Raw genomic sequence first — 11,916 nt, forward strand, 5'->3', positions numbered from 1 at the left:
AGACAGACAGAAAGCAAAAGTGAAAACCTTTTAATGGATCTACAGGATCTAGTCAAAATCACTGGCATACAAAACAAGACTATTTTACCCCAATCAGTTGTGACCTGCATATAAAAAGCTATGAGCCAGACGAGTCCGGTGGGATGGAGAGGCTTCAGTTGGAGGGAGGTGGAGGGGGAATAGTGCCCGGCCCCTCCGTGGGGAGGGGGGGTCTCATCATGGGTGGCAGAGGAGCAGGGGGAGGGACGCCGGGCGCTGGTGGCAGCTGAGGTGGCACGGGAGGAGGTGGCACCGGTCCGGAGGGCGGCATGGGGGGCAGAGTCATCCCTCCTGGAGGAGGTGGAGGCATTGAGTCCGGCAGAGGGGGCCTGGGGGGCAACCCGTTCATCAGTGGGGGCGGAGGAGGCCGCTTCACGGTCGGAGGGCCCGGAGGGAGGTTGGGGGGAGCTGGGGGCTTCTCCATTTTGAAGTGGAATTGAAGGAAGAACTGGGGAGAGGGAGAAAAGCAAAGAGAAGGGAACCATCAGCTCTCAGGACAACTTTGTGCCATCGCACATCAGCGATTTTAGCACCAAAGCTAAAATGGATGCAACTCCACTCTCTTTTCCCCCAGGCTCTGCCCTCCCCCACTCCCTCTTCAACCCTTAAGAAAGATGCTGCCACGCTCCAGCTACCTGTTTGGTTTCCCTGTTCCAGTGGGTCCAAAACTTTCCCTCTGCTTTGTCAATTTCTCTGCTTGGCACCTGCAACAAAAAAGAACAGGGAGCTATTATTAGCAGCACCAGATTAGCTCAGTGGCCCTTTATAGCACCAGAGCCCGCCAGATAAGCAGTTATTCCAGGCCTTTGTGAGATGTGCTCGTCTCGGATGTTATTAGATAGACATGGGGGCAGCAAAGAATTGAGTTACTTCCCTATCAGTCAAGGACAAGAATGCTGGCAGAAAAAAAACCCCTCTCAACATCTGCACAAAGGCTGAGAGCAGAGCCCAGGAGGATCCTTTTTGAGCCAGACACTGAGAATTCAATGGCTCCCCAGAGCTCAACGCAGAGCCCGGTTTTCATGCCAGAGTCCTCCAGTAATTCTCAGCAGAGTTTAACAACTTCCAGTCACGTCTTCTTGACCTTCCTTTCCAGGCCATTAACCCCCCAAAGGCTAGAACAGAACAAGTCTGTGACGGCGATCACTGGGAACAAATGTCCCGGAAAATATGGGAACTCTCCCTGTCATCACTCAGTCCCAAACGTTACCTTGAAGGCGATGGTTTCGTAGGGCTCTGCTGCCATCAGGAGGTACTGCCAGCGCCGGTCAGGGGGCTCAATCCTTTGCTCATACGCTGACATGAACCGATGGCGAGGCATGATGCTTTCTGCAATCTCTGGGTAATCAATCTGTTGGGGTATTATGGCAGATTTACAACACCCCCTCTGCACTCCCTCATACAGAACAAACCCCTCAGCTATGCAAGAATTCAAGAGAAGCTCCCAACAGAAAATTTACTGCTGCCAAAGGAAACAGCTCAACAATTATGGTCACGGATTCTTCCATTTAGTTGACACAGTCATCAACGGCAAACTAGCAAGATAAGGCCTTTTTGTTTTTATTTTATTATTACCTCATGAGTCTTGCAAAGAAGTGCTCATTTAGCCAACTTTTACTTGGATAACCCAGAAACCAAGAATCTGACCTTACCTGGAAGAGAAGGCTCTGCTGGCCTGTCTCTGGATCTCTCTGTTTGGTCACTGTAAAGAAAATAAGAAGGCTCAGTACGCCACATAAAGGGCAGCACAGTATTATTTCTGCCCTAGGAAGCCCCAGACAACAAAATATGACAGGATTCTGCTTCCCATTTATCAAACAAAATGTCTTCAACCAAAGTTCCTGTGGGTGTCTACTGAAACGCAGCTGCTGTGGGGCACAGACACTGACACACTGTGCACTGCAGAGCACAGCTGGGAGATAAAGAAGCCACGTCTTGTACTGAAGGCCAAAATGAAACAGTGGGGAGTTCAGGGGAAAAATAAACTGAGCTATACATCCAATGGGCGACTTGTGAGCAATAGTGAGAGATGGCAGAGGACAATAAAAGGAAAAGAGAGACTGAAGCAATGCCATCATCTCCCATATAACTACTGTAAGAGCTGACAGACTGAGGCGCACTGATCTATTATTAAAATGGCTCTCACTCGACTGTCAGCAATAAAGAGACATCCCGTGGGTAATTTAAACAATAAAGGACATCAGGAGATAAGCCCATATCTTATTTATGGACAGCTCTGCTAAAAGGACTGATGAACAATTCATGCCCGCAGCAGTGCACTTGAAGCAAGCTCCAGCAGCCATGGGGTATCTGCTACGACAGGCGCTGCTGACGAACCTTTATAACCTGGTCGTCCAATTTTCACAAACTTCTTCACTTCCACTTTGACTTTTTCTGGTGCAGGTTGGGCAGGGGCTTCCTTTGCTTCCTTGGCAGCTCGACGGGCCCTGGATTCATTGGAAATGTGCAATGTTAAATAGTTATCAGCACTCGGTTCCGAAGGATACGCTAAAAGGCAGCGTGTGTCCCGCATGGTGGAGCATTTGGCACTTCACAGAAAGCACACTGGGAAACTGCTGCTCCTCCTCCACAAGCACCGTGGGAGGCCAGTTTTCTCCATGCCTTGCCCTGACTACAAGCTGTCACCTCCATCATCTCACCCACCCCTAAGAGGACTTTGGTGCCCACCTCCACGGATGGAGCTGAGATGACTTCTTAACAGTCAAAATGGAAATGAATTCCACAAGCCGGATATCTAAAGCAGAGCAAACCTGACTTCTTAGATTAAAGCTTACAAACTTTTCCCAAGCTGTATTCACAAAGCAGCTTCCCTTACAGCTAGACTTAATGGCTTTTAAAACTCTTTTGCTCCCTTCCCTCAGAAACGCCATAGCTGGCTTTGAACCGGAGCTTGTCAGCACCACAGTTCAGAGCAGAGCTAGTTCATACCTGCTGGTGAGTGCCTAGGAAACAAATAGAGACAAAGAACATTCAAGCCAAGAGTGCTACTACATGATGGAGGTCAAGTTTTATAGGTGCCCACAATCTAATGCCTAAATAATGGAGAATAACTACGGTGGAGAACAACTTACAGATTGGTCTGATGCTTCTTCCCCTGGGTATGTGCTAAGTAACTTCCCTGGGGAGAATAAAGAAAGTTAGACGAAGACTGAACTGTTCCTGAACAGAAAGATATTCGTCACGGATGAGAGGTGACATTTCACATGGACAAAGATATTTTAATCCTCAGAGCGCAGCGGAATCAAACTCAAAAATTGCAGATTGCTCACAACTGCTGAACTGTCAGAAACTTGTCATGCTTAACACAGACAGCCTCTGCTCCCCCCATCACCACTCCAGCAATCAGCCAACGAGAACAGCTTCAGTTCCAGCACTTGGAGCTAGCATTATTCTAAAATATCTGTTGCCATGGAGATGCAGACAGACAGCTGCTCAACTCACCTCATTGTTATGGAGCGTCAGGCAAAGCTTGCATTCATAAGAACCCAAGTGATTTTTCATAAAATAGGGGTCCTAGGAAGAGAGATATTTAAAAAAGTTACATACAAAATCCGTGTTGGAACAACTGAACAATCAAAATACTAAAGCAGAGCTGCACCGCAACAGCTGAGTTCACGGAGTGAAGTTATTAGCACAACACTGCTTCAGGAATACAGAAAAAAGAAACAAGAGCAGTTTTGTTCACTGGTAATCACACCCAACTGCAGCAAAATAAGAACCAGTGCCAAGAAGACTGAATATAACACAACAGAAGCCCGGTGCTGGCATCCCTCTGCTTGGCCCTTCCACAAGTTGCTTGACTCCCTCATCAGTAGGAACAGAAGTATTTATTCCACGGCACAGATCCCCCACTAAACCTCCCACCCTCCACTGAGGCAAAGCCCTGAGCTCACCCACACGCAGCCTGCAGGGCTGGGGCTCACCTTGTTGATGTCGATGGTCTCCAAAGCCAGCTGCCGAAGCCTCTCCCTGCGGTCTCGGTTGCTTTCTGAGGCTGAAGCTACGCCTCCGCTCCCCGTTTTACCTCCAGGACGGTGCTGAAAATCCATGGTGGGGATTTCTGGGCTTTGGCGACTTCAGGATAAAAAAATAGAAGCCTGGAAAAATGAAGAAAAGACACATGAGCGACAACACCTCCCTAAGCTGGGCCTCACATTGAGCCCTGCCATGAGGACACGGCCCAGGCACTGCAAGCACTCCCTGAGTGGTCCCCAGGTGCTGCCCTGACCCAGTGAGCAGTACCAGAATGACCTAAAGCCAGAATGAGCTCCCAGAGATTCCCCTCGACCTCCTCAGCCCCATAGAGAGAGTGATGGATTCCCTCCCAGCTGCTCACTGGGGTGCAGTGAGGCTCAGTGAGGGCCACAGCACCTCCAGGAGCCCCCATTCCCCCAACAAAGGCCTGAGCCCCATTACCACCACCCCAACTCCCTCAGTGAGGGCTGCAGCCCCCACAGAGCCCGCAGCCCCTGAGCAGGTTCTGAGCCAGCCCACAACACCCCATTCCTTCAGCGAGGACCACAGCCCCCTGTAGACCTCCCATTACCTCAGCAAGGGACAGAGCCACCCCTAACCCACCCCTATCCTCTCACACAGGGTCAGAGACCTCCCAGCCGCTAACAGGGGGTCACAACCCCCCAGACACCCCTCGTTCCCCTCTAAACACCCACAATCCCTCAGCGAGCACCAAAGCCCACCTCGAAACCTCCGCATCCCTCAGAGGCGCTCAGAGCCCCCCCACAAACACCCCCTGAGCTCTCCGTGCCGCTCACAGCTCCCCCCCCATTTCCTTTCGGAGGGTCACATCCCCCCAAACACCTCCGCTTCCTCAGAAAAGCTCAGAGCCCCTCTAACCGCCCCCCATCCTCCAGTGCGGATCACAGGCCCAACACCCCCCTATTCCCTCAGCGACGGTCACTACCTCCCCAAAACACCACCGCAGAGACCAGAGCCCCCTCCCAGAACTTCCCCATCCCCTCAACGAGGGTCGCACTCCCCTCATTTCCCCCCTCTTCGGGACCACAGCCCCCCTCCCCCCACAGCCCCCATACCGCTGCGCTCAGCCCCGCTCCCCGCGCCGCGCATGCGCTCTGCCCTCACCCTCCTCCCCTCGACTTCCGGCTTCCGGGAGGAGCACTTCCGGGTCGGCGGGAGAGGGGTCGGGGCGGGCATGGGGTGGCTGTAACGGGGCGGCGGCCGGCCGGGTTTCGTCATGCGGTACAACGAGCGGGAGCTGCTGTCCCTCTCCCGGCAGCCGGCCGAGAAAGCGGCCGAGATCTTAATGCGGGTCCCCAAGAAGGGCAGCGGTGAGGGGGAAGGGGCTGAAGGCGGTGCCGGGGGGCTGGGGTGGGACTGGGAGTGCTGGACTGGGTGTGCACTAATGGGACTGGGAGCGCTGGGGTGGGACTGAGGGTGTTGGGGTGGAGCTGAGAGTGTTGGACTGGGAGTTCTGGGATGGAGCTGGGGGTGCTGGGATGGGAGGACTGGGATGGAAGCACTGGGGTGGGAATGGAGGTGTTGGGATGGAAGCACTGGGGTGGGAATGGGGGTGTTGGGATGGAAGCACTGGGGTGGGAATGGGGGTGTTGGGATGGAAGCACTGGGGTGGGAATGGGGGTGTTGGGATGGAAGCACTGGGGTGGGAATGGGGGTGTTGGGATGGAAGCACTGGGGTGGGAATGGGGGTGTTGGGATGGGGATGTTAGGATGGAGCTGGGAGGGCTGGGATGGCAATATTAGGATAGAGCTGGGAGTGCCGGAGTTGGTATGCTGGGATGGAACTGGGGGTGCTGCACTGGGAGTACTGGGCTGGAACCGGAGGTGCTGGGCTGGTGCTGGGAGGTGCAGCACTGAGGGGTCTGGGGTAGGAGTGGGGAGCGGAGTGCAGAAGTTGGATGGTGGTGGGGTGCTGAGATGGGGTCCTGGGGTCGATCTCGGGCAGGAGTGTGGGAGATGGAGGAGCGGGGCTGGGCAGTACTGAGGGTCAGAAGTGGGGGAGCCATGGAACAGGGATGGGGCACTGGGAGAAATGGGCTGATGGAACGCGGGGCGCTGAGCAGAGGGACTGGTGGTAGTGGAGGAGGAGGACTGGGAGCACAAAGTGGGCATGACTGGGAGCAAACTGGGAGGACCAGCAGGGACTGCGAGGCCCTGGGGACAGGCGGATGGGTTTGGGGGCTCCGCGCCTGCTGGGCTCACTGTCACAACACTCTTTTCCTTCTCAGTGTTAAAGAAGCGCCTCGTGAAGCTGGTGGTGAACTTTCTCTTCTACTTCAGGACAGATGAAGCTGAGGTACGGATCCTGCTTCTCCTCACACGCACGCAGACACACGCACACCTTTTCCTGCACGTTTATCACGTGTGCTTTGAGGAGCAGTGCAGCAGCAGGCTGTCACAGCCGGGACACAGCGTCCACCCCTCCACCTGCACAGTGCAAACTCCTTGGTGGGGTGAGGAGAAGCACTGCCAGCAAACCACACCCTGCTGCTTTCTACAAACACAACCGTTGCCCTACAGCAGCAAAAGTTGGACTCTGTCACGTGTATTTGCAGACCTCACATAGAACAGAGGCTGCTAAAGATCCTCCCGTTGAAGAATCAGTGCAGAAGTAATCTTTGTAAAGAAGAGAGGTGCTGTGTGCACGTGGCAGGGGGTGCTGCATGCAAAGGAGCCAAAAGCTTTTCATGACGTTTGTAGATTTTTCCCAGCATGAGTATTTAACTCTGATCACAGCTAAGCTCCTGTCCTGGGAAACCCTCTCTTCTTCTTTCTTTGGGTGAGTGCCAACCCAGGACTGGAAATTGCCCTCAAAGAGGTGCTTCAGCGTCAGCGTTGCTGCCTGATTCGCAGTCCCCCACTGAAGTTCTTTTGTCCAAACTAAACAAAACACGAAAGGCTTTCATTTGTGGCTCGTATCACCCCGTGGTTCTCGTGTCCTTGCTCAGTGTGTGCTGGCTGGCAGCCTGTCCCTGCCACTGCCTGCTTGTCCTGAGCTGTTCTTCATCCACACACACTGTTCTTCACCTCTTGCAAAGCTCAAAGGCCGCCCTTAGGAAGTAAAATGTTAAACAGTTTATCTTTGTTTGATTTACTGTGCAAGGAAGTAAACTTTGTCTTTGTCTTGGCGTGACAAAAATGGATACTAAAGCCCAGACTGAATCTGAGCACACAGAGACTCTTTAGAGGACACTCTGTAAGCTCCGTGGGTTCAGAACACTGTAGCTCTGACAGACAGCGTGTGCTGAACCCCCTCTCTGTATCTTTTCCAGCCCATTGGAGCGCTGCTGCTGGAACACTGCAGAATCACCAAAGAAGAGGAGAACGTTTTCTCCATCAGTGAGTTCTGCATGTGTGTTCCCTTCGTGTCCCCCTCACAGGGGCTGTTGGTGAAAGGAAACATTTCCTGCTTTCTTCCTGTTTTTCCCACCTTCCCCTCCAACACCAGCTCAGTGCTCCCCAACCCTCCTCCCCATCCACTGCTGGTCAGTGCAGAGCTGCCATGCTCCAGCCCTGGGATGGCAGTACCTCCCTACTGCTGTGATGGGCACTGCTGCATGCGAGGAGAGGGGCAGGAAAAGTAGGCAGCCCGTGGCTCAGTGCTGGTGGCAGTCCCTCTCTAGGAGGGCTCAGTATTGACAGATTGCTGCTTCTGTGCTGTTGCATTTTATCAAAAAAAAACCCCACAAACGGGCTTCAGATAAACCATCTGTCGTGCTGATGGAGCAGCAGTCCTCCCTCCGTGCTGTGTCCTTGTGTCGATAGCCGTGGCTCCAGCTGCCTCGCGCTGCGTCGGCCTTTCATCCCAACAACTAATCATTGTGTGAGAGGTATGTGGCAAAAATAACAGGATGTTTGTCCAAGGCCAACCCCGTATCTTTTGGCCTGGCAGTCAGGCACAGCTGCTTCTCGGTGCAGAGCCATCTCCCCACTCCCAGCCGGCAGAGATGGAGTTCTGACCGTCCCACGCAGTCTGGATGCAGTCGGGAGTGTTCTGCTGAGCGTGTGGGGCTTCAGCTCTGCCAGAGCTCTGCTGACCGGAGGCTCCCAAGAAAGGTGTTGGATGTGATGGCACTTGGAGCCGTACTGTGTCCCATACAGCAGCTCCGAGGGGTTGGATGCAGCCTGACCCAGTTATTTCCCCACGTCTCTGTGCGCTGTGTACTAAAAAGCAGAGCTCTGGGGATGATGTTAATTAATTAGATGTCCTGATTCTGTCTTGGTAAAGAATTGGAGTTGTGCAGGGAGTTGCTTTCTGCTGTGCGCAGTACTGAATTCCCCAGAGCCTCCAGCAAAGACAGGTCAGTACTTTCTCTGAGTGTGATTTCATTCCTCAGATGGCCGCCCTCTGCACACCACAAAATCTCTTCCTCGGGGCCATTTTCCACTCCGGTTACTAAATCTCCTCTGACGGTTTGCAAGGAGGCTCAGGGTGTTTCAGTCTGCATTTGCCCAGCCCAGCTCCAAGCTGTCACTCTTTGAGAAGCTGCTCTTCCCTCTCCGAAGTGTTTGGCTGCTCTGAGCTGACAGGCTGCTCGGGGCACCTGGGAAACACAGAGCAGAAGCGCCTCTGCAGTTGGTGTTGCTTTTGGAAGTGTCTCTCCCAGGCAGGAGTGATGCTGAGGGCTGCAGAGTTGTATGAGGTGCACCTCCGGGCCTCTGTCTCTCTCACACAGCTCTAATGCCACTGCATGGGGAGGAGTGGTTATGCACTGAGTTGAGGGAAGGGGGCAGTTGAGTGGCTGTAGCGCTGTGTGGGCTTTTTCCAGTGCCTTTCTATCAGCAAACAGCTTTCTGAGCTGGATTTCCAAGTGTGCAGGGGTAAGCTTGGCTGGGCCTTTGCTCTTAGCAGGCAGAGAAAGTGTGTGACTCCAAGCCATAGTTAGGAGCACGACTCCAAGCCACCCGGGGTACGATGGAGGGGACAAAGGCCTGGGTTCCCACCTGGTCCACAGGTCATCCTAGAAGAACAAACGTTCTCATTGCAGCCTGGCTGAACCTCGCTTTGTTGAGGAGGAAGAGCTCTGCCAGGACCTCACTTACACCTTTTCCTTGTCCTTGGTAGGTTTCATTGAGGAGCCGGAGAGGAAATACTGCTTTGAGTGCGACAGTGAAGAGCAGTGCCAGGAGTGGATTGAGGCGCTCAAAAGAGCCAGGTGGGCTGAGCCCCCCGAGAAGGGTCTGCTTTGTGCTGCACATCTGCTGCAGCCCCGTGCTGTTTGTTTCCTGGGATCACTCGTGGTGAACCCAGGGAGGAAAGCAGCTCCTTCCTCCTGGCCGAGCTTCCCTTTGGCTCTGAATAGCTTTAGAAACTTCCCCACATTCCTTTCTGCTCAGCCCTCTGTTCTTTTCTTACAGCTATGAGTTCATGAGAAGAAGTTTGATTTTCTACCGGAATGAGATCCAGAAGATGACAGGGAAGGTGAGTCCCTGAGGTTGGCTGCTGGGGTCGGGCTGGATCTCTAGCCTTGCTGCTGCCATCCTGCATGAGGCTGTTGGCTGCGATGCATATGGCTGCGCTCTGGAATCAGCACTCAGCCCTGCTGTGTGCCAGGCTGCTGAGAAGGGCTGTCCCATCTCCCCCCACCCATGTCTCACCATCACTTCCCCGTGCTCTCCTTGCAGGACCCCCTGGAGCAGTTTGGGATCTCGGAGGAAGCCCGCTTCCAGCTGGCAAGCCACAAGCAGTAATTCCACAGGCTCTCTCTGGAGGGTCAAAGCCACTCCCCCAGGAGGAACAGCAGCAGTTCCCCCCCTCCCCCCAGCGGTGACCAACTGACTTTTTAATTTATTAGCCAAATGGGGCTTTTTTTAATGATTTTTTTTTAAGGGAATTCTTTGCACATTCCCACCTCTCCTGCCCTCCCGCAGCCATGTGGACAGCCATAACTGTTCCATGCCCACTGTGACTTTGTGCACCGATGCTGCTGCAGCCATGGGAGTGACAGCAGCCCGGCTCCCAGCTGGAGCAGAAGAAGGGAGACTGAGCTGAGCTCCAGCACTCACTGTCCTCCAGCAAAGGCTCAGCCCTGGTGCCAGGAGCTGTGGGGCCGGCCCTGTGCCAGCTCTAGCTTCCCCTTAATCCCTGCCCTGCTGGGAGCTGCTCGGCTTTTCTGGCTTAGGGTGTTCCTGCGGGAGCCCCTTTCTGTAGGGGGATGCTCTGGCTGTCAGCATTGCTGTGCCGCAGGGTTAACCCTGCTGTGCTCTCTTCAACACAAAGCCATCTCCATTCAGCAAGGAGCAGGAAGGCTTCTGTGAACGTGGAGCAGCTCTCCTCGGGGGAAGGGCATCACCCACTGCCACCACCACCTCCTGAGGTGCTGTTCCCTTTGTCCTTTCTCCAGACAGGCACTGCTCATTCCTAGAGGCTCCGTGAAGCCCACGCTACTGCCAATTAGAGCACTGTCACAAACGACGTGGAGAACGAAGCTGTAAAGCACAAGGGAGGACAAATGGAGCTGAGAGCTCCGTGTCGTGATCCTGCTGCCCTCTGCAGTGCTGTGGGCTGGGCTGAGCCTCAGGAGCAGCAGATGGAGAGACGTGTAAAGGCAGGAACTGCTGCGTGCACTCGGGCTGGATGTAAGAGTGTCAGGTTGAGCCCTGGGAGCATCCCCCTGCTATGCTGCAACTCCACTCCCTCTGTGAGCTGCCAGGGAGCAACGAGTGCCTTTGCAGGGACTCTGATAACGAAGCGATGAGCAGTAATAAGCATTAAGGGACATCTCGAGGCTCCGCACCCGATTGCAGACAGGGGAAGTGCAGGCAGAGATGGGTGGAAGGCGCTCCGCATCCCCAGAGCTTGGAGACCCCATTCCATGCAGCAGCTCCACTGGGCTCTCCCTCCAGAAAAGCCCCCCAAAGCTGCAGCCACGCTGATGGCAGAGGGAGCTGCTCAGCCCTGGGGGAGGGGGTGCAGCTTTTCTTTTTCCCAGCCAGGCAGCAAAAAGGCTGCTCCACAATTACAGCGGTAACTGAGGGGGGAGAGCAGCTCGTGCTGCGATGGGGCTGATGGGAAGTTTTGGTTCTCCTCCTCGTTGGCTGGGAAGGAGTGCAGGACTGAGTGCCTGCAGCGGTGCAGCCTGGCTTCCCTCTGTACCTCAGCTGTCGGTACCAGGAGAGCAGCAGATGGCACCGACGCTTTATTTTTAACCTCACGCCCCAGATCTTTTCCTTCCCCTCCCCGTCTCCCCTTTCCCTGCAGTGGTTCAGGTGCTTGCAGCAGCAGTTACCAAAAACAAACCGTGCTGCGCAGGGCAGAAAATAGGGCAGCGTCGAAGGCAGATGGCAGCGCTCCTGCAAGCCACAAGCTGGGATTAAAGGCCGGAGCAGCACAGAGCTTTGGGGACGCAGTGTCCTCGGGTGACTCCAATGACCACCACCAGCTCACAGCCAAGGAGCCCGGTCTTGCAGCGAGAGCTCTGTCAGCAGCCCCCCTATCCTCCCCCCCCCCCAGCCCATGGGTCTGACCCCGCTCCAGCGATGGGCACGGGGTGGTGGTGATGTGCCAGGGACAGCGCCAACCCCAATGGTATCGAGGAGGCGACAGTGACGTTTCCTAAAACTGAATGTAAGACAAATGCTGTGAAGAGTTGCATGGGCCTGCATGAGCCCAGCAACTTAATTAGCAATTAGTTGATCAACTGCTAGCATAGCGTAGGACACTGTTAGAGCTCAGCAGGAGGGGAAGGTGGTACTGGAGAGATCCACGTCCGCTGCTGCTGATTTAGAGACAATTCTGCATGATGTGTTTGTATTGCAGGGGCCCAACGCGGGCTCTGCAGCTGTTGTACCATGACTGTTTCCAATAAAACCTCTTTTAATCACTGCGGCCATCAGAGCATGGTGAGGGGCTGAGCCCCC

General features: G+C 54.4%; 2 protein-coding genes across 4 annotated transcripts; one reads left to right on the plus strand and one right to left on the minus strand.

Moving 5' to 3' along the window:
• Nucleotides 1-9: 9 nt before the first annotated feature.
• SF3A2 (splicing factor 3a subunit 2) lies at nucleotides 10-5,186 on the minus strand. Of its 3 annotated transcripts, none has more exons than XM_040653531.2 (9): nucleotides 5,161-5,186; nucleotides 3,984-4,157; nucleotides 3,502-3,573; nucleotides 3,132-3,178; nucleotides 2,377-2,486; nucleotides 1,692-1,741; nucleotides 1,250-1,390; nucleotides 675-743; nucleotides 10-487 (listed from the first exon to the last, which is right to left on the minus strand). In XM_040653531.2, the coding sequence occupies exons 2-9, from the start codon at nucleotides 4,107-4,109 to the stop codon at nucleotides 155-157; spliced, it is 948 nt and encodes a 315-aa protein (XP_040509465.1). In that variant the 5' UTR covers nucleotides 4,110-4,157; nucleotides 5,161-5,186; the 3' UTR covers nucleotides 10-154.
• Nucleotides 5,187-5,221: 35 nt separating this feature from the next.
• PLEKHJ1 (pleckstrin homology domain containing J1) lies at nucleotides 5,222-11,879 on the plus strand. The gene is made up of 6 exons (NM_001031503.2): nucleotides 5,222-5,366; nucleotides 6,285-6,352; nucleotides 7,329-7,395; nucleotides 9,122-9,212; nucleotides 9,415-9,478; nucleotides 9,682-11,879. Exons 1-6 carry the CDS (start codon nucleotides 5,273-5,275, stop codon nucleotides 9,745-9,747), a joined length of 450 nt encoding a protein of 149 aa, NP_001026674.1. The 5' UTR covers nucleotides 5,222-5,272; the 3' UTR covers nucleotides 9,748-11,879.
• Nucleotides 11,880-11,916: the final 37 nt, after the last annotated feature.

Source organism: Gallus gallus, chromosome 28, assembly GCF_016699485.2.
Source record: "Gallus gallus isolate bGalGal1 chromosome 28, bGalGal1.mat.broiler.GRCg7b, whole genome shotgun sequence".
NCBI classification, from domain to species: Eukaryota; Metazoa; Chordata; class Aves; order Galliformes; family Phasianidae; genus Gallus; species Gallus gallus.